The following is a 22,047-nucleotide window of genomic DNA, read 5'->3' on the forward strand; positions in this document are numbered from 1 at the left end:
GGTTGATATTCAATCCATTTAGGAAAGACTCCTTGTGTGGTTTGGGGAATCTGGGTTTTCTGTTTGGGCTGTCTGAAATTTCACTAGAACTCACACTTTTCCTTGGAGACCAAAAGCATGTGTCTGGCTCCCTGCAAGTGTTGTTACTGACAGTTCTCAGATGGTACCAGGCTGGGTCTATGCAGAAATTCTCTCTGAAGTGATTATTCTGTTTTAGTCCTACTCTGATGAGTAATAACTGTCAGGACACTGATACAGGTCTGCTGGGAGGCTGTATCACTTATCTAACACTGGATATTTTGCAGCTATAAAGTTGTTGTTCAGTTATTCTGTTTTGATGTTTGACTTCTGTCTGCTTTGGCTCATAATTGAGAAAAAAAAAAAGACAGTGGAGTTCTGGTTTCCAGCTTCTTCAATGAATCATATGCTTGTGGCACCAGGAGATTTGAGCACAGATATTGCTTGTGACAGGAAAATGTGAAAGTAAATAATAAAGAAGAGACTTGAATGAAATATCATCTTGTGCAGAAGATAAGCATAAGATCAGTGATCCTCCAGAAATTCATCTCTCCTAGGACTTGCTCAATATACTTTGCTTCACAGGATGATTTTTTATTTTTTGAGGCATAGTTAGACTTGAAAGTGTAACACAATTTGTATACAGCAGAAAAAATCCTATTAATCTCCAATAGTACATCACTTTTATGTACTCTGTGTAGGGCTTGATGAGTTCAACAGTATCCATGTCTTGATAAAAGTGCTTTCCTGCTTTGTTGTAGAAGCTGTGGGATTTTCCCTAAGCTGGTTCTGGTCTGGCATCTCATCAAGCTGCTTTGCCTTCTTGTTTAGTTTTATGATTTAACCTTCAAGCACTTATCTGTGAATCCTGTGATTCTATTTAACCTACAGATTTAATACAGTTGTTACACTCTGGTTATTTAATAACCCCCTGCAGGCACCCTGTGGAATTTGTCCTCCTACGAACCCCTGAAGATGGTCATCATCAACCATGGTCTGCAGACCCTGACCAACGAGGTGATCATCCCCCACTCGGGCTGGGAGAGCGAGCCCAACGAGGACTCGAAGCCGCGCGACGCCGAGTGGACCACGGTGTTCAAGAACACCTCTGGCTGCTTGAGGTAAGGCTGCTTGCAGATTTTCTTCCCATCGTTTCTTGGGGGTTTTTTTAGTGAAGAATTTGAGCTACTGCTTATTTAGGATTCTAAGTATTCCTTTTAAAATTGCTTGTAAAGGAGCCTTTTCTGGTTTCATACTGTGTTTGCAATTCTGACAGCACCTTGAGGGCAGGGCAGTCAAAAGCTGGAGTCAGGAGGAGTCCTGATGCAGTCTGAAGAACCAATGTTCCCAAAAGACAGTGGGTCTCCTTTTGCTTTTCTTTTGAGAAAAAAGCTATGCTCAGTTCAGATTCTTCAGCTTAGTGATGAATTCAGTTAGTTTGAGTAAAACTAATAAAGATTTTGCATTATACTTTGTTGCTCTTAAATGTACTCCTGTCAGATGTCTGCTGATTAATGTATCTGCAGAAGTTGGTTCATATCTGTTTCTTGGGCTTGTGGTCTCTAAATTGCAATAACTATTCCCCCAAGTAACTTCACAAATGAAGAAAGTAATGAAAAGTGTTCTGAAAGGGGCCATTACTGAAATTATTTGCAGTCCCACTGGAAGCTGAGGTCCTTTAAGCAGACTCCAGACATCATAGGTTTTTACTTAGTAGTGTCGCCTTTCTAGGGGTGTTCTGCAAGAGAAAATTAGTCATGGTGAGGGAATAAAAGGATTATGTCAATGAGTGGGAGATTCTCCAGTAAGTGTAGACAATAAATTGGTCATTAGTAGACTAGCCCAATCCACATCATAAAATTTTATTGGTATGTGAATCCACTCAAACTTCTGTATTCCAGGGTGTCTCTTGGTTTGCTGATCGGTTTGGTTTGGGGTTTTGTGGAGTTTTTTTGTTGTTTTGGGGTTTTTTTGTTTGTTTTTTTTTCTTTATTTGAAGTAAGGCACTGGCTTTACAGTAAACTCAAAAGCTTGTGCCCTTTTGGACATTATATTCTTAAAGCCTGTGAAGAAGGGTGTGAAACAGTACTGAGATGCTAGAGAATTTAAACTTCTGGTATTTCAGAGTGGTCCTGATGCGCCCTGAAATGCATCAGGCCAGCACCCGTGGTGGCTGCTTCTACTGTTGAAGGGGGAAATGTCTTTCAGTCCTTTCATCTCTGCTGTCATAGTCAGGAGGGACTTTGTGCTTCCTTGTGGAAAATTTGAAGCTTCCATCAGATGCAGGGCTAGGTGATCTCATGCTTGAGTGAGGCTGCCTAAGGTAGAGGGGGATGTAAGAGCAGGGAAGGGTAATCTGGAAGATGTAATCTGTCCATGTCTCTGCTGAGCCATGGAGAGACAGCAGCTGGGGAGAACTGTCCTGCTGTCTCCCCCCTTCATGCAATGAGGTGAGTGCAGGAACATGACAGGTGCAGGAGCAGGTGGGTATGAGCTGTCTTTCAGCTGATTGTGCATCCTGTTCCCATGTCAGGGGTGTTACACACACCTTTTGTACAGCACTTCCAGATCTAGGGGTCTAAACGGACATATCAAAAGTAATTAACATTAAAACTGTTGGAAATTATTTTGTGTTGTGTGTTGAAGTCCTCTGCAGCTCATCTTTAAAAGCAGCAGCAAGATGTGATAGTTAACACCAACAGAGAATAAATTGTTGCAGCCATCTGTCTGACAGACATCAGTGTTTAAAAACCCCTCCGCCTACGCTTCTCTCATTGACACAGTAACTGGTCCTAGAAATTCAATTTTCCGCGAATGGAGCTTATTGCAGACTACAAACTGTTCACCAGTTTGATGCTTGATTGGGAGGTTAGGCCTGTTGATGATGTTCCAGCCTCCCTTTGTCCCCTTTGGAAGTGAGCCTCAGGTGTGAGCTGGTTGTCTCCCAAAATAACTGAAACAATCTCTGAGCTTGTGAGGTTGCCAACTGTCCTTACAGTTCAGGTATCTTAAGCAGAAGACAGACATTGTGCATGCAGGATGGCATTTGTTTCAGTATCATTTTTTTCAGTTAATGAAGTTTATCAACAGATGTGGGCGAGTTTGTTTCAAACTCAGTGATTCACAGCATGAACTGCCAGTTAATTATTATTTGCTTTTTTTTTTTAAACACTGCTTACTCATCTTTACTTTGTTCTTAATCTAGGTTTCTCCTTTGATAATGTGGAGCCATGGAAACACTAATTTCAAAATAATTAAAAACAAGTAATTAAAAAAAACCTACACTACAATTATTTACTTTTACCTCTTTTTCAATTCCTGGTCCATCCTACTTTCCTTCTCAGTCTTACCCATTTTTCGCTGTGTAACTTGTCTGTCCCTCCTCACTTGGGGAGGGGAATTCAGGTGCTGGTGTGTGTGCAGCTCTGAGTAGGTCAGGGTGAGCTGTGTCTTACCTTGGCCCAGTGCCTCAGGGTGGATGAAGAGCTGCATTAACAGCAGGGATAGTGTGGTGTGGCAGGCACGTGTGGGATGGAAGGATGCTTCAGCTGCAGGGTCAGTAATTGGGGCCAATACCTGAGCAAAGAGCTGTACCTGCACCAGGGCTGGGAATTAACTTCCAAGATAAGAGCCATGATCCATGCACTCTGACCTTGGCTGGAGCTGAGGTGGCTTTCTGGCTTTCTATAGCCCTGATTTACCCACTTGCTGAGGTAGCAAAATTCCCTCTGTGATGCTGGATACTGATTTTGGATTGTGTGGCCACAGGGCTTGCACCCAGCAACGGACCTGTGCTTTATCTGTGTCTGATACTGAAAAACATTGGACCTGGTCATTTACAAGCTGGAAATCAGAGTAGCTGCTCACAGTTTATCATCAAGAAAGGTGCTTTGCTGTGTTATGTCATTCTGGGATTAACTGAGACAGAGTGGTGTCCATTCCAAACTACTATAGCTGACTACACACGCACAGAGCCAGTGCAAATCCAAGGAGGAAAAGACCACTGGTGAAGGTCTGTTTTGACTGTTTATTTGAAGGGCTCCTTCTAAAGTCAGTCCCTCTCCTGTGACTGTGCCCTTTGTAGGGTTATTTTGAATCCTGGAATCATCTGGGACGTGGCTGATGGGTTCTGTGTGCCATTTCTTTCTGCACTTGACTTGCCAAAAACTGTTCAAAGAAATGTTTGGGGGAATCCTGTGTTCCCCTTTGGAGACTTGGCAGCATATCCAATTTGCAAAGTATGATCTGATTTTGAAATTCATTGGATGCTCTTTTGTAATCTTGCCCACTGAAGTTTTCAGAAACCAGTGCAGGTGATGATAATTTTGTCTCCATTCTCATCCTGAGATTGGGGAAAAGATGCTTCCTCTTATATTGCTGTGTTTCTAAGGGCAGACCCGATATAATGACTAGATCTGAAATATCCATAATCACTTTACTGCTGCAGATGGTCACGAGCCTTGTGAGGGATGCTGCCTTGGGTGTAATTTTATAAAACAGGGGTGTTCTTATATGTTGAAGCTGATAAAAGAAATATGTACAGTAGAAATCTGAAAGGAGCAGTAAAAAACAAAGCAAAGTGGTTTTTTGGTTATGAAGCAGTAGGACTGGGGAAGAAGTAAGGAAGACATTTGCTTACTGTAGGAAAATCATTAAATATGCACAGATGTTCCTTCATTTCATTTACAATGCAAGTTTATGTCTTCACATTGTATTTTATTCTTTTAGGTATGAGGAGAATGGAGACTGTCTCTTCCAGTTACTGTTTCGTTTTGTTTTTTTTTTTCTTTAAACCCTTAAATCCCTACTGGGATTTGCAATCCAGAAGCATTTGTCTTCAAATTGGACTCCTGGTGAGATAATGGAATGATTTGGTGCATCTTCATGAGGCCATTTCATGATCCTTCCTACGACTTTGACCCAGACATTGAGGTGCTGTTGGAGAAGAGTTTGAGTTGAGCTCTTGTGGGAAAGATGGATCTGTGGTTGATGAACACTCAGGCAGTACCAGAGACCTTCCCTGGGTCCCCTGGTTTCCCCTAAGGTGCTTCCCTGCTTTGGAGGGAAGTTGTTGCATCTGTGGGTCAGAGCACTGTTGCAGTCACATCATCTTGTTAGTTTTCTGTGGAGATACCTACCATGATTCCTAGTTCTCTGAAAGCAGCAAGGATTTTAATGGTTTAAAAATTAAATTCATTCTGGGCTTAATTGCTGTCTTCTGCCTAATTACTTTTAATTCTCTCTTGGATTTTTTCACTTACATGAGGACAGAGTAGAACTTAGTTCCTAAATTGCCAACTTTCTAGCCCGATTCCTGTGCTAAACTGACCTGCTGTCAACAAATGTTAAATGAATTCATTTGCATAGCAAACAGATGCAAAGTGCTCCTTTTTCCAGTACCATCTGTAGTTGCAGCATTTCTTGTCAGTTCTCCAAGTACACAGAAATTGGCATTCACAAATACCCTCAGGGTTCAGAGCCCTGGCTGAGGTGTATGAACACAAACAAATTGCACCCACCTGACTTTCCCTAAAAACATGCATTCTTCAGCTGGAGATTGTACATAACAGTTTGTCCAACATCAGCCCCTGAGAAGGGAAGGGACATCCTGGTGGCTGGAGCTATACCAGGAGACTTGAGAAGTGTGGATTTATTTGCTGTTGTGCTACTTCACTGACATAATTATAGGCAAGATTAATGGTATAAACCTTTCTGTGGTCTAATTTTTAATAGCCCTGTCTGCTGACTTTGGTGAGGTTCAGACTGCTAAGTGCCTTAGGGGATGTAGACTTCACTGATCCTCATTCTTTTGTCTTTAGTGTAGGACTGGCACCTCAGTATGTACCTTCCTCTGAAGTTGCTCTAAATACCAGTAGTTCAAGGATTTTGAAGTGGTTCATCCTAAAGACATCAGCTGGGAATAAGCAACTCCTGTAGGTATAAATTGAGGGTTTGGTGCCATGGAATCAAAACCTGAGAGGTTTGGTAAATGTGAGATACAGTGTTCAAAGACATGGCATAAGGACTCAGAGGATTCAGAGCCAGCAACATAATCCACCAGGTTGGGAAATGATCCGAAAGTATCTGCAGGCTCCTCTTAGGTACTTCAGAGGAAATACAACTACAGGAGTTTGGTGGTAAATCAGAAATGCTTGGGGTGTGTGAAATTGTTTTTGTATGCAAGTGTTCTGAGCCTTTTTCTGAGGAGGAAGAATATTATGGTACATGCCTGTACCCCTTGTCCTGCAGACGTCACTTGCAGTGTCTCAGTCACAGGTAATGCTGCGAGGGAATCCTTGTGTCTTTCTATATTTGTAACGTGTGTGTACCCAGACATGCCCTGCACACACTGACTGCAGCAGCAGTGGGTGTCTGAGGCATGTGGAGGTAAGGAAGGTGTGTTGTTTGGGCAGAAAAGGTCTCTCTCTTTGCCCCCAAATACACTGTATTTAGTGTATCAGTGATGTTGGTGTGCCTGTTTTTTCTTCCCATTCTCTGTGTGCTGAATTTCAGGAAAAGAAGTAAAGTTGTCAAAACCAGGTTCTTATGCCCTCCTTTCTTATTAATGATTAATGTGTGGCTTTTCTCTGAAGAAAAGGGTCTGGGAATTAGAGCTTTCAAAATGCATTACTTTCAAGCTGTTTCCATCTTTAGATCCTGCAGGCATGATAATAGTATGTGGTGACAGTCACCTAATATTTGTCCTGTGTGCACTGACATACTGGAGGCAGCCTTCATCTGCAGCTGACAGAGGTAAGAAGGCTCTGAAGTGAAAATCTGTGACCTGGAAGTGTTGCCCAGTGCAGAGCAGGGCACAGGAGGTGAGGCACAAGGTGACACTGCTGTGGTGCTGCCAGAGGAGCTACCCTTGGTGTCATGGGAGCTTTGCTCACTGAAGCGTGGCAGAACAGAGAAGGTAGAAAGTAAAGTCTGGCACCTGAAAACTCACATTTCCCTCTTTATCAGCAGCAAATTTGCACTAGTAGAGAGCCCTCCTCAGCAGCTACACTTCTCCCCAACTCCTAAAAGGGTTCTTTGACAAAGTTGTTTGTTTGATGTTCCCTCCTTACTCTTTGCTCTCCTATCCTAGTTCAAGTAGGCCTTTCCTATGCTTTTCCAGGGCAGTTATTTAACCGAGGTGATCTGGAGAGGACTCCTCCCAAAAGTGGATGCTTTGCTGTCCCACCCAGGGAAGCTGAGGGCAGATGCTGCCATCTGTGTCCCTCACTCACCTGCAGTGCTCGTAGGCTGCTGTGTTGTGTTGTGTTGTGTTCAGAGTGGGTGCAACCTTTGGGAGATTGATGCTCCAGGTACTGGAGCTAATGATACTGTCAGTCTTTCTGTGTGCAGCAGGTGCCTTTGAAGTGGACTTTCAGAGAAGGAATAGTTCCAGAAAGATAAAAACAGAACCAAAATTTACCTGTGAATCTTGGAGGCACCAAGTAGCACAAAAAGGGAGAAGCTTATCTGCCCAACCCAGACTGGAAAAAATCAACTGAAATTAAAAACCCACACAAAAGAGAGGAGTGAACGAAGGCAGTTTCTTAATTAGCTTACTGATACTGAGCAGGATCACAGCATATGGCTGTCCTGGGGCTTATATGATGAGCAGAGCGTTTAATTCGTGCTAGTAAGGAGCTGTTAGGGTTCCTCCTGACAGTTCCTGATGTTTAGCTTGTAATATAAATAAATTATGCATAGATTTTAGCAGCAGAGACATAACCTAGTTACATGCATCCTTAATGCTTTACAATCATATCTTGAGGTATAAATTTAAAGTTGTGCACTTGCTTACTGCCTTCTGTCATTACTTAGGAATGAATCTAGGTCCCTCCTCCCTTGGCTGTCAGGAAAGGGAATCCACAAAAATGTCTCTTGCTGTGGTGGGGTGAAGAGCAGGACTGCAGCAAAGCTCCCTGCAGTCACTCTAATGGACGTAGTCTGCTGTGGAAGCTTGTGAGCCCTGATCCTTTGTTAGATCAGTACCACCTCCTTTCTGTATTTTTTAAATTCTTTGTCATGGCAGCAAGCATGTGTAATCAAGCAAGCAGAGCCCCTTGGCCTTTCCTCCAGGCAGAGACTTGAATAATTTGGAAGCTAAGCAACTGCTGGGCATCGTGGAATTCTCGTGCAGTGTGTTTCTGCATCATTCTGCATTACAGGAGAGCAAGCTAAGGCCCTCCAAGTAGGTCATGCAGGAGGTCACCAGTCAGCATTTTACTGAAAAGACATTGCAAGGTGTTTTGGGTGTAGAATGCCACAGATAACAAGGCACAGATGTCAAGTCCGTCCTTTGTTAAACTGTACTCTTGAGCCCCAGCCTGTTCCAGAGAGCTCTCATAGGCAGTGCAGACATGGATATGAGGTGTGGCAGTGTGCCCTGTAGATCTCTTGCTCTGTGCCACTGTTGCTGGAGCACAGGCTAAGCTCCTGAAGCCCTTATTTAGGGCTGGCTTTTGCTATGTCCTCTCAAGCATTTGGTAAACTAAACAAAACCAACCACTTTATTTAAATAGGTGGAAGGGTTTGCATGCAGAGAAACTGGGGCTGCTCTACTGCTTCTCTCTTGGGTGTAACTGGTCAGTGAATGCTGGAGTGAAGCAGCAGTGTCCACTGGGATCCCAGGACTGAACAACTACTACCCAGCTGTTCCCTGCCTAAATCAGCATCAGTAGAGCTCCTCTGGCTTTCTGTGCATTTAATTTGGACTTTGGCTTCTTTCTGCTTTCTTTACTATATTCTCTGCTTGATTTCTGATGGAGCTCTCTACTGCCAAACTGCATTGTGCTGTACAGGGCACTCTGACCAGAGCTGCCTGGATCAGGCTATCTTCGTGTCACAGGCAGCCTCTTTCTTTTTCTCTCTTGTTTTCAGAACAATGAACTTTAATACCAATTAAACTTTCTGGTACTTGATGTGAACTGAAGTATGGAATCCATTCTATTTCTGCATGAAATGATGGAATGCTTTTTAGATGCTGTGTATTCCTCCTCTGAGACATAGCGGACCTAGAAATGCGCTTGGAAATAGAGTTCATTTACTACAACTATTATTGATCCATCTCCTTTGGCTGGCATCCAAATAAAATTTCTTTATTGTGAAGCAGTGTGTGCAGGTGGAAGGATGTTTGTATAGGAAGGGTTCTGCCTGCCACAGTAGGTGGACAGAACAACTAATATATTATAAGCCAGCGTTGTGAGAAGCTGGTAGTCTTTTATCAGCTGAGGTATGCAAAACTCAGTGCCTGGACAGCAAAGCCTCAGAGATGGTGCTGGTCAGAGTCTGGCAAGGGACTGGAGAGAGCTCATCGCTGTCTTGGCTTCAACTCTCAGCTGTGATTCTTCCAGGTAACGTAGAAGTGTTACTAGGAGGACATCTTAAAAATTTCCAGTTCAACTTCCTATTTATAGAAAAAGCAAAGTCTCCAAGCTGTTGTCTACATTCCCAGCTAGATCCCTAAACAAAGTGCTTTTTACACCTGCTGAACTGAGGCAGGAGGGTAAGTGTTCAGTAACACTGCCTTGGCTTCATCTGCAGCACTGTGGGATAGCAATGATGATGCTCTCCAGCCAAGTGACAGACAAAACAGTCCTGGAAATACTAGCTTTAATTTTCAGAGAAGAAAGTGTCTCTACCCCAAGTTTCTCTTAATCATTAAAAAGAAAATCCAAAAGTTCTCCACATCTCTACTCTGTCACATTGTTAGGGAGAGCACAGAGGGAGCACTGCCTCATGACCGCGTTGAAAGACTGCACATTAAGTACCCTGTACTTAATTACTTTTAAGCCTTTTCTCTTGAAGATAATTCTGGTGTGTGGCACAGACAGTAGTAACAGCTCACCTCTCCTAGGGGTGACGAATGCCAGCTCTGTTCCGCAGATGTAAATGTAGCATTCAGAATTGCATATTATTAAGACAACTCTTTGGTGATAATGATAACCTTATCTAAGGTGTGAACAAATTTCTCAGCAGCCTTTTCCCCATTCTCTGAAGTCTTTAATAGCAGCAGACTGCATTCCTAGTCTGATGAGTTTCTATGCTCATAAGTATTTACTTCTATTTAACATTTACTTAGTGCTTCTTTGGTTTGTTTTTTGTTTTGGTGGTTTTTCCCAGGGAAAGCGTGTATTGCAACATCCTGAAAATTGTCTTTCACTAGTCCTGGCCACAGTCTGGACTCCAGGAATTTGAGGAAAAATCCAGGTTGCTTTTTCTAGCTAAAGGCAAAGATTTAAAATCTCTGGAATGAGATTTATGCTTTACTGTTTTACATAAATTTAGTCATCCAGTTGGTTTCTTTCCTATATACCTGGAGTCACAGGGGCAGTAATTCAGTGTTCTGTTTCTAGAATTCCTCTTCAGACTGTGTATCAGGAAGCACACTGAAATTTTCTGTTACCTTTAGCATTGTACATAGGAAATACTGTTTTTAAAATACATTTGTCATTTCATAAACTCTTGTAAAAGTATTAAAAAGCAGGAAAATCAGGGAAAGCACAGAGACTTTTCTGGGGATGAAGAGAGAAGGCAAGGGAAGCAGACTGTGCAGAGCATTGGGGATGAATGGCAGGTCTCATTTGTCACTGGTTTGTGTAAAAATAGTTTGGGTAGTTCCCTCTCACCATTCCCACCCTTCTGAATAGGCAGTCAGTTTTATTTTCATTTGTAACAGGATATTTGCCCATCATCAGTGCCTCAAAAGCCCTGCAGAGTTGTTCAAACTTCAATAAGTAGCTTTGACTTACATCTACAGAGGTTTTTAATATTAATTTGCCCCCACAGCAAGCAAGTCAGTGAGATCATTTGTTTAATTGCAAAATCTTGTTGCCATTTCAGTTCTTGCATGGCAGACTGTCTCCTAAGTAACGTAGTTAGCAGCACCTCAGCTGGGGTCTCAGCTGCCTTTCTGTTTGGTGTTTCTTGTGTGAAACGCTCCATCCACTGAAGAATAACTTCTGGTGTGAAGCAATACTTGTCTAATGTGTAGAAAAGTTAAATGAAAAGCAGAGCTCTGCTTTCCTCAAACCTGAATGTCATGTGTTATCTATCTCCATTGCATGAGTTTCTGGTCTGGGTGAGGCCATGCATTCCTTCTGTGGAGTGTTGCCCTGTGTAAGGGGACTGCAAATCTTTGTTAACTACTGGAGTCATGTTTGTGGATTTCCATCAGTCTTGGAAGAAGGGTGTTCAGAAACCTTGCTTTGAAAGCTTCCTCAGGATGACGGTTTGGTTACATCTTTCATTCCATTACAGATCGAATGAAGCGTTCCATTTAATACATGTAACAGATTTAAGATGCAGAACAATCCCAGTGCAGATGTGAAAAGGGAGCAGATTTTTCCTGCCTGCTGTCAGTGGAGTGCACTATCAGGTTGAGTATTCCATGGCAGTTTGTCCTTTTTTGCAGCCAGTATAGCAGAAACTCTCCTGTCCATATCATCTCTTGTTTTCATGCTCCAGCCCCTCCTGAAGACCCAAGATGAATTTGATCTGTGACAATCAGGTGATGCTTTTCAAGGAGGTGGATGGCAGAGTCTTAATGCCACGGCAGAAATGCAGCATGACATTTTCCTGGCTTGCATGGACTTGTGAAGGTGGCTCTGGGTCATGGAAACCAAACCTGGCAGCACTTGTGGGACTGCCAGATGAGAACTTAGTCAAAGAATACTGTCATCATTTTCGTAGGGCCCCCTTTAGTTTAGAGCTTACAGATATCTGGCATGCATCTGAAATACAGGTATTTCCATGGGGTTTGGGAGCTCTTCACTACCTTTGCAATGCTGGAGCAGCAGGAAGAGCAGACTCGTGATGCAGGTGCTGATCTCCCTGGGCTTCGTCTGTCTGAGATCTGCCTGGACTGCTGGGACAAGAGTGGGGAGCTGAGCTCTCCCTTAGCTCTGGGGTACAGTCACAGACAAGGAAATGGGGTTTGTTCTTCCATGGTAGATAAATCCCAAGGGCTGCAGGAATCTCATTACCCAAGGAGGGAGGACTAACAAAATCTTGAGAGCTGGGTATTTATAGAGCAGATGTTTCTGCATGAGATGCTCATAAGGATACATTTTGTGATGTGCTAGTTAAAACATTAAAACTGCAAAGTTTGATGTCTGGATAACTTAGTCATAGCATTAATTAGCTATTAACTTGATCCTGCAGAGTTTTCATGCTTATTTATGTGTGATGTATGTGGGAATTTTTTCTTCAGGCAATAATTTTCAGTAAATTTTTCTATAGTTAAAGAGACAGTGATACCAGCAGGCCACTTACTGCTAGAGTATTACAATATTTTTTTCAATCATAGCCATATCAGTGTCAGCCTTGATATTAGGGCCCAGTACAGGTCAAGAAGTAAGAAAGCAGGATGCACAATACTGTGCCAATGTAAATGTGGTGCAAATGTGATAGCACAAATGAACCAGAGAAAAATCTCTTCTGAATGGGCCATAGGGCAAGGAAGGTGTGAAGGTTGAGCTGTTCTGCCTTCAGTCTGCAAGTGTTGCTTATGAATTCTAACACTGAGACTTAATGAGGGGATAAAAAATGTGATACAGAGTTCCAGATGAGACCATTTATAGTGCATTTCTGTCACCCTGAAGCTTAATAAATAGTGTTTGTTGTTAATAGATGTGCTTGAAGGTGGAACTGCTATCACTTACTGTTACAACTCCTGAAAGGTATCTCAGAGAATTTGAATTCTAATTTTAGTTTCATAAAGATGTGGCATTAAAATTCACATGTGTTTTTTATACAAAAGGATTAGTACAACTGGAGATGGGAAAGCAGCATGTAGAATTCACTTCCATCTATCCTGTGGAATTATTTTAATATCTACTTTACCTGCCTCCTGTCATCCATTGCTAGAGGTGAAGCTGTTAGGATTTGAGGAAAGAATTCGTTTATCTGTGCATTTCATTTGTGTTCTTAATTGAAAGTTAATGTGCTGTTACAGCAACCAGCTCACAATTAAGTGCTTTCAGATTTTGAGAGGTCTCTCAGAAAATGTGGGTTTTCCTAGCTATCCAATTAACACAGCAGCCTGCCCAGATGACCAGGACACAGAGGGGACCATGATTGATTTGGTAATTACTTGGAGATTGGCAGTCCCTCTAGTTAAAAGCAAAAACTGACTGCATGTTCCTGATAACAGAAGGTAATGATGGTGTCCTGAGCTTTTGAGAGGTAACCTTTCGCGGCTTTGTGGGATTCAAAGACCTGAAAGTTGAAAGGTTGTCTGTGTTATTGTCAAAATTACTGCATTTTAGCTTTGGAAGAACTTCCATACAGGTTTGGTCAGTGAGCACTGTAAGAATAATTTTCCTCCTAAAGAAAGAGGGGGAGGGAGGCAGCATTTGGGAAATTGACTTGAATTTTATTTATTTATTGGGTAATGACAGATTGATGTTTATGCAAAGCTAGGGTATGAGTTTGTGCTCACTGGATGAGTGAAACCAAGTTCAAAGGTCCCCCTGACAGTTTCTGCAGTCATTGATAAGTGTAACTTTTAACAACTCCAAGTAGCCTTCCATACTGTCTCACTACTTCTGCCTGTGCCATTCCCTTGTGCAGTGTTTTGAGAAGTTCAAAGCCATGTAAACTGTCGTCCTTTCCTTACTGAAGGTGACTGATCCAGACTTTGTGCTGAATCTGCTGCACTCAACTTTTTTCAGTTTCTGTGGCCATGATACTGCTGAGCAATCTTGTGACTTGGCATGTTTTTCCTTAGGTGGGGAAAGAATCTTTCAGTTTGGAAGTGTGAGTTTTGAAATTGAATTTTTAGTTTGCATGCTGTTTGCTCTGCAGACTCCAGCCTGGTTTAAGACGAGTCCCTGGACTCAGCAGCAAAGCAGAGAATGTGTTTGTAGGCACCTCTGGGGTTGTTTCCCCCTTTTGTTCAGGCTCAAAGAGTTGCAGATGTGCATTGCCCATATTTCACTGAGATTTAGTAGGTTTTTCAGTCTACTTGACCGCCTGATTTTTCATCCAAGGTGATGAGTTCTTAATAATTGTAGTATAAATCAATGCACTTTGAACTCCGTAGTGAAGGTTACAGGGCTAAATTTTCTTTCCACTCTCTCCTGTCAGGAATGTAAGTTCAGATGGAGCAGAAGCACGCAGAAGGCTCAGGGAGTGTGATGGCCTGGTGGATGCCCTCCTTCACGCCTTGCAGTCTGCGGTCGGCAAGAAGGACACGGACAACAAGGTGCATTTGAGTATCAAAACATAGTAGATGTTTGTGTTAATTTATGTTGAAATGTTGCACTGGGATCTGACTTCTGTTTGTTGGTATCAGAAGAGGATTATGCTTACCTCAGAAAATGGAGTCATTGTCTTGCTCTCATCTCTGGTATCTGTGGTGCTGCTGGTGGGGGATCAGCAGGATGCTGCTGTGTTTCCCTCTATGGCTGGTGAGGGGAGCAAAGGCTGCTTGCTGAGAGAGGTGGGGATAGTAGTCCTTTATTTTCAGTGACATTATTGCTATTGTTCTGCATTACTTAATTGGCATTTATAAGTGCAGTCTCCAAATCAGAATTGAGTCCCATTTGCACAAAGCAGCAAAGGAGTCAGTTCCCATTTTAAAGAATTTATTCAGCACCATCTCTGAAGACTGAAGTGCTCAGACATTAAGAAGTGTCTTCAGACCTGCAGCACTTTCACTGTGGCTCTTTTTTTGGTGAAGATTTTATTAATCTGTTTTTATCATCATCTCATTCCATGGCACTTAAAAGTGTATTTATATACATGAGGAATATCATAACTTCAGCCTGTTTAAAAGAAGAGCATACTATTTCTTTATAACACCAGAAGGCTTGTAAAGCATCGTTATTTTATTCTGAGTCTCACCATGTGATGGCCTGAACAGGGGGTTACAAAGCTCTGTTACTTAATCAGGTAATTTTGGAAGTGGATTTTGTAACCACCTGGTGGTTTCCATTGCAACCTACAGAGCATTGCTCTTGTCAGAACCCGATGTGCTGTGGATTAGCTATTACTGCAGGACAACGTGTGTTCTCATTGAAATCCTCACAAGGCCTAGGTTTTGACCCAGAGAAAATTTAATAAAATGGGCCCCTTGGAGATTGTAAATGTTGGAAGAATGCGAGAGAGACTTGGATTAAAATAAGATCCTTATATGATCACTTTCTGCTGTGTGTTTGATCTTCTGGTGAATTGTATTCTTTATGTAAGATCAAGTGGTATTTTTGATTAGAGAGTTTTCATTTTGAATGGATACTATTTATAAGGCACTTCACTTTTGGAAAAATAAAATGGGGTTTAGAAGAAAAAGGAACTTTAATTTAAGGGTCTTGACTAAATCTTCCTTGAGAGCTACATGGTTTTCCTGGGACAAGTGACTTTCTTTTTTCAGTTTCCCCAAGTCCTCCTATGTACAATACAATGGTTTGCAGGTAAGAGGTTGCAGTACTTTGTATAACATAAATTTCTCTGTAACAGTCTGTGGAGAACTGTGTGTGCATCATGCGGAACCTTTCCTATCATGTCCACAAAGAGGTCCCTGGAGCTGATAAGTACCAAGAACTAGATGCTGGTCAGACTACAGGCACAGGAGGCTCCCAGAAGAAGAAGAAAGATGATGCTGGTTGTTTTGGTGGAAAAAAAGCTAAAGGTAATGGATTTGGGGGTAATGTTGCTGTGCAGCCCTGCTCTTGCAAGCACGTTTATCGTGCTCATTTAGGATAATGCAGTTTGTGGAAAGTTTGCAGTGTCCTGGCATGTGTTTTATCTCCCATGTTGCATCACTCTTGGATGTTTGGGATTCTTTTTTCCACTATTGCTGTAATTTTGTTTGGCTTTAAACAGGAGTGCTGTGTGCTGACAGATGACAGTGCTGTTGGAAAAAGGTGGATGTGCTCTGCCTCTCCTCTGCATTGCTGTGTTCTTGCATCTGTCACATCTCTGCTCAGCCCCTTGCCTGGCTGTGTAGCATGTGTGCCCTTCTCAGGAAGCCAGACCAGCATGGATCCATGCATTCATCCATCCCCGTGCATGGCACTCTGCCTGTACATCTTCCATGCCTCCAGACTCTCATACCTGAAAACAAACTAAAAGCCTCCTCTCCCACTCAACCAAAACGTACAACCTCCCAATTCAGTCACTATTTCAGCAATTTAAATTGCAAACACGATTTTGTAGCTTTTAATTGTCAGTCACTTTTAGACCTGTTCTCTCCTCTGGGGCATGAGTGTTGCAAATGAGTTTCATTATGAGAGAGGATTAATAGTCTCAGTTACCCCCCTTCCATGTTTCCTTTACAAAGAGACACTCAAATTATCCATTTTATTTGTTGTTTTAGAGAAATTACTATTCTAGACTGAATTCTGTTTTGTTTCCTTTCTTAGAGAAATGACTATTCTAGATTAATTCAGAGATAATTAATTCCATTTTCTGTCTAGGCTTCATTCTCCTCATTCATGTGTACACATATCCTGGCTTATTATTTATAACCAGGTACAAGGAAGGGTTTTGCCCCTGAAGAGCTGATAGGGAGCTGTTTGAACTTGATGGACTGTGTGCTGCACATTACTCTTTGATCTGACCTGCACAAGTTACTAAAATATTACGTGTTTCCATATGTGTTAGGGAAGTCATCACAGTGTGAACTTGCTTTTGCAGACGAGTCTGTCATCAACTACATTTAAACTGTTTAAAATAAAAAATTGATGGGAATCTTCTGAAGACTTGGGGAAAATGAAAGAAATAATTCTGCCTGCCTGACCAGCCTGTTCTCAGAGGGAGTGACTGAACCTGCAGTGTGATACCCTTTGGAAACCTTGCATGTGTGCTGACTTGAGCCTGTTCCTGCCACTTGCAGTCCATGGTGTTGCTTTGCTTGAGAGCAACACGGTCAGTGGGAACACTTTGAGCCATAAAAGCTGCGAATGCCCTGTGGGAGGAGGGTGTTGTGCTGAGGGAGACCTGTCCTCATCCCCTCGATGGCAGTGACCAGGAGCACTCTGAGCTGTCTGCTGGGCCCACCTAGAGACACTTCTCCTGGGCTGTGCACCCAGGTACTTTCTGTTCATCAGCTGAAGCACCAGGTCATGTTTGGACATATTTGTCTCAATCTGATGGGGATGAGCCTGTGGATTGCAGCAAGCAGTGCAGGCACTCAGTGACAGCTTGGGTTTGGCTCTGTGTGTTCAGCAGGAAATGACAATGTATTTTAATGGCTTTTTCCACCTTTTTGCAGAGCTCTTTTGCGAGTGTGCTGTTCCCTAGAGGGAAATCAACTGGTGATAATGCTGAGCTCACAGCTCGTATGATGTAGATCAGAAGAATAGAGGGTCTTGGATGACTGTTGTGCTTAAAAAAATAAAAGTTAAAATCCATTCATAAATGTGCTTTTAAAATCATAAGGAGAAGCTCTCTTGTCATGCTGTTAAATTTATGTGGATACTGGTCTGAACCTACCTTAATTTTCTCAGTCTAGAACTTCGAAATTGATGTACCCTCTCCTTTCTTGTTCACTTAATCTCGCAGTGTTTCCATGTTTATTTTATTTTATTTCATTGGTCATTGATCGCAGCATTTCAAACACCTCTGCAAAGGGCTAGTCATCCTTCTGTCCCCTCTGTTTCATTTAATAAAATGAGAAGGAAAAGGGAAAAAAAGCTGTGCAAAGAAAGATTGGGGGGTTTTAGCAGGAACAAAAGGAAGTTAAATACCTTGGTTTGGTTTGGTTTTTTAATCAGTGAAACTTCTGTAGTCTTGTAATACTCAGGTTTTGAACCTGTTCTGTGAAATTCTGCCTCTTTGTGACTGTTCCTTTGTATTTTCTTCATCCTGTAAATTTTTGTTTTCCTTTTGCTGCTTTTCTGGTAATTAGAGGAGTGGTTCAATCAAGGTGAGTCTGCAATACTTTATTTTCATCATCACCATAACATGCTTTGTTTGGCTTTCACATGCAAGGCTAAGAGCTGAGATCAAGGTCTGGTTCATCCACCTTCTCCTCTGTTCCCCCAGCACATCCCCCTGTTCATTTCAGCAGACATGGAAAAGTCCTCTGAGGGAGTTTTTGCAGTTTGGTCTTTCCAAACCACAGATAGAAAACACAAGGATTTATTCAGTCTTGGTGTAAGTGCAGTAGGGGGATTGCTGTGCAGCTAAGCCCAGGAGAGCAGGAACACCCAAGTGTGGGTTGTGTCCCCAGCCCTGTCAGAGGGAAGGCTCTGCTGGCTGCTCTGGGGAGTGGAAGGAGCTGTGAGCCACAGCAGCCTGGGTGTTCTCAGGGGTGCTTGGTTCTTTTTCTGCTTGGGCACGTGCCTGGTGTGCTTCAGCTCTGTTACTGGCACGCACAGGAGCTGGATGAAGCTGCCCCAGTACCTGTGTTGTGGGGTAGGCATCAGTTTTTCACCCCAGCACAATAACTGAAATTGCACCTGGAAGACACAAGTCTGAGGCTAAAGCTTCCCTCCACTGGGCTGTGGGTGCCTGTGGAACCTCTTTACTGATTTGGTGGTGAAGGCAGGAGCATTTTTAGGTCGTGACACTTGCCTCAGATAATGAGTTCTAGAGGATTGGGCCAAAGGAGAAATGTTGGGGAGAGGAAAAAACCAACCAAAATCTAATTGCTCCACCCAGCAAATGGTGCTGGGTAGTGTTCTGCAGAATGCTGATTTTGGACTGTGAGTGGTGAGGCTGTGGAGAATGGGTTTGTTGGCAGAACAGAGCTCAGCCCTTGGTTTCTGTCACTCCTTTGTGGCCAGCTCAGTGGCTGTGTTAATGAGCACTGGGGAGGATAAGGTGGTATTGTTATGAAGAAGCACTTTCCCTTAAACTTTTATTTCAACCAGAAAGAAAGCATTTGGAAATTAATCCTTCAGCAGAAGTGGTCTGGCTGCACCATGGTTTATCGGGTAAAGCAAAACGACATTTGCAGAAGATCAACAACATTATTAGTGGTTAATAACGCTGGGTCACACTTCAGAGTCTGTGCAGAGTTTTTGACAGATGGAAAATGCTGAAGGTCATGTTTTGGTTGTTTCTTACATAATGAAAAGTAGCAAAGGGGGAGAGGGGAAGAATTTTAATCTCTCTCTTTCAGAGACTGTGAATTGCATCTTGCGCAAGCAAGTCTCATGTCAGGCAGTTTTCCCAAACCAGAGTGCTGTGCCAATCCTACAGCCAGGTCTCATAAAACAAGCCTGTCAGTAGGCATGTTCAGAACATCTCCTGGCAAAGTTTGGAGCTATGCTTCTCATCCAACAGCATTGGCTTTTCTCTGACACACCTCAGGCTGCAAAACCTGGAGAGCTGGACCTGAGTGGAAATAGAAATGTACAAAAACAGGTCTTAAATCTCTCTGCTACTCCAGGTGCAGTTTGTGCTGTGGTTTCAGCATCCCTGTGGTGCACAACCCGATTGTGAAGACCCAGGAAGCAGCAGTGGTGTGCTCCATACAAATCCCAGCTCCATGGGTGGTGTGTGTGTTCACATCCCTGCTGTGAACAAGTGCACAGGCTCAAGGGACAGAGCAGGGTGTTCAGAGCTACCGAGCCTGCCAGTGCTGCCAGATGATTTTCTCATTGGGGTGCATGGGGATGGCTGAGAGGGTTTTAATCAGTAGACTCTTCAATTGCTAAATTTGGTCACCTTTTTAAAAACTCCAATATTGGTGAAAATCAAATGGCAAAAATAGCTACTGGGCCTCAGATTGAAACTTTGGCTTTCTGTGTGGATTTGTTTTGGAGTGTTCTTGCAGCTTGCTCACCTTGTCTCTGTCGGAAAGCCCTGGAAATGTACGTGCTTGGGGTATTTCCAAACCAAATCCATTTGATTAAGCAAGTAATTTGTAGAGTTGAAATCCCCTTGGTCAGAGTTCTATGTTCTGTACTGCTGCCATTGGCAAGCAGCTGGCAGCTTCTGCTTTGAACAGGCAGGTTTTGGCCTGTGAGGTGGGAGTTCCTCAGAGAACCGAGACACAAACCAGCTGAGGCTCCTCCAGACCAGCCAGTGTTGGCTGTCTGGCCCAAAAATGGAGAGACAGCAACTGAGGAGCCCAGAGCACAGGTGGAGGGTGCTGTCTTTATGAAAGATGGGTCAGTAAATAGGCAGCTGCTTTGGCATTCCCAGCTCAAAAGTCACAGCCAACACTGCACTCCTGGACAATTCCTCCTGAACAAGTTGTGCACAGACACTGCTTACTAAACACTGCCACTGGGAAGAAGGGAACTCTTACTGTGCCATCTCAGTTCTGCAGGGCTGATTGAAGTGCCAAACCAACATTTAAATTATAGAGGACTTTTGAAATGACTAGTTGTGTCTAAGGTCTGGCTCTGAGAACATGTTCTAAGGTTTAAACTATCTAATGGCAGAAACATGAAATTTGGGGTCATGTGGAAAAACAGTTTGTCCTACTTGTAGATAAGATGGAGTCACATTTTCTGGTCTGCTTCAAGTCTGTAATCTTTTCTACACTGACTTCCTTCCTTGAATGCTTTTTTCCTTTTAATTCCCTCTGCCCTGCTTTTTCCTGTCAATGCCCTTAGGGTCAGCAAGAGTTTGCAGCCAGTAACTGAGTTCAGCTGCCATTGTGAAATGCAAAGTCGTTTGGTCATGTACAGCGCTTTTTCTTTCTGGTATTTGATTCCTCAAGCAATGTGTTGCTCCTTTCATAAAGCAAAAAATTGATGGAAGGCTGCGAAGTGCCACTGATTCCTGAAGAAGAGATATTTTTCAAGGAGTGCTGTGGTACCTGGCTGCATGGCCTTTTGGCAGCTTAGATGGGCTTTTACATACTTTAGTTAAGGAAATTACTTCAGATAGCAGAACTTGAGGTGCATGTTTTGTTTTGCACAGCAGTTAAGTTGGCTGTTGTTCTGTGTTGGCATTTCAAAAGAAAAGGGTGTGATTCCCTCCCTTCCCAAAGAAAGGGAGAGGATGGAATACTACCTTGAGAGGTGTTTTCCCTCTTAATGTTATTCCTAAATATTCATAATGGTATTTAAAAGCTCTGATTATTCTCTGTAGAGTACTGAGTAAATTCACCCTTGTGTCAAGAGAAAGGTAGAGTAACCCATTGAATTCACTGTGCATGTACCAACCCTCTGCTGTAACCAGGCAGGGGCTGGCCTTTCCCATCTCCTGACCTGCTGGCAGTCAAGACTCAGACTAATCTCTTCATTACATTTTCAAGGACCATTTTCCTGTTTGCTTTTAAGCAGGCTGGTTGGTGGAACTTCCAGCCCTTTCTGTAAAACCTCCATTAACAGCCTGGTAGTCTCTGTGCAGAAGCCACTTCTGGCAGCTTAAATTGCGTTGTCTGAATTCATCCCATCACACCTGCCTTGCCTGCTCTGGAGGGAGAGGGACTAAATAACTTGATTTTTTTCCTCCCTGAAAATAATTTGGGAAAACTAAATTGTACACTGCTGTCCTCAGAAGCCATGCAGATTCTTGCACTGCCTTCCAAATCTGTCTCTCTCTGCTGCCAGTATTCCTCTGCTGGCAAGGTTCCTGCTATCCCACAGCATCCGTGCTTACCCAAGGCAGTGTGTCTCCTGGGGAGCATGGAAACTTATCCCTTCCCCACGTGTTTACACAACCTTGAATTCTCAATCTAACTAAAAGTGCTGGTTTTGTTCTGTTTTATATAAAGGTTGTATAAATTAAAGCTGATGTAATAATTTGTCACAGTTTCTTAGCAAAAGTATGAAATTATTTCCATTAGCTTCCGATAAATAGAAGAAATGACACTTTGGTGATTGAAGGGCAATTCAAGGTTAAGTTGTTGGCTGCTGTCTGTACAATATATTAAATCTAGGTCTTCCTGCCTGGCTGTTGCATTGAGAATAGAGGCTGCAAAGCAAAGCTGTTGTTTTTTTGCTGTGCTGCTGAGTTTTTGCTTGAGCTAAGCTTCAGGTCAAAATTCCTCTGTGAAAACAAGTAAACACTGGGCTTCTGAGGGAGGGGCACAGCTTTGCCAAGAAGGGAAATGGCACAATTTTCCAAGGTTTAAAGCACTCCTAAGACTCTCTGAAAGGCTAGTGCTAAGCATGTTTGCAGATCAAC

The 22,047-nt window shown here is 42.8% G+C and overlaps 1 protein-coding gene across 14 annotated transcripts in view; it reads left to right on the forward strand.

The window, feature by feature from the left end:
• The window catches only part of ARVCF (ARVCF delta catenin family member), a 247,023-nt gene that overhangs the window by 182,260 nt on the left and 42,716 nt on the right, over positions 1 to 22,047 (forward strand). For 12 of the 14 annotated variants that reach the window (XM_033075443.2, XM_033075445.2, XM_033075442.1 and 9 more), the window contains 4 exons: positions 956 to 1,139; positions 14,101 to 14,218; positions 15,472 to 15,643; positions 17,864 to 17,881. In XM_033075443.2, the coding sequence (XP_032931334.1) occupies positions 956 to 1,139; positions 14,101 to 14,218; positions 15,472 to 15,643; positions 17,864 to 17,881 (492 nt within the window). The remainder of the gene's footprint in view (positions 1 to 955; positions 1,140 to 14,100; positions 14,219 to 15,471; positions 15,644 to 17,863; positions 17,882 to 22,047) is intronic. The other 2 variants (XM_033075449.2, XM_033075452.1) reach the window with 1 other exon arrangement.

The sequence above is a fragment of the Catharus ustulatus genome, chromosome 18, assembly GCF_009819885.2.
Source record: "Catharus ustulatus isolate bCatUst1 chromosome 18, bCatUst1.pri.v2, whole genome shotgun sequence".
Taxonomy (NCBI): domain Eukaryota; kingdom Metazoa; phylum Chordata; class Aves; order Passeriformes; family Turdidae; genus Catharus; species Catharus ustulatus.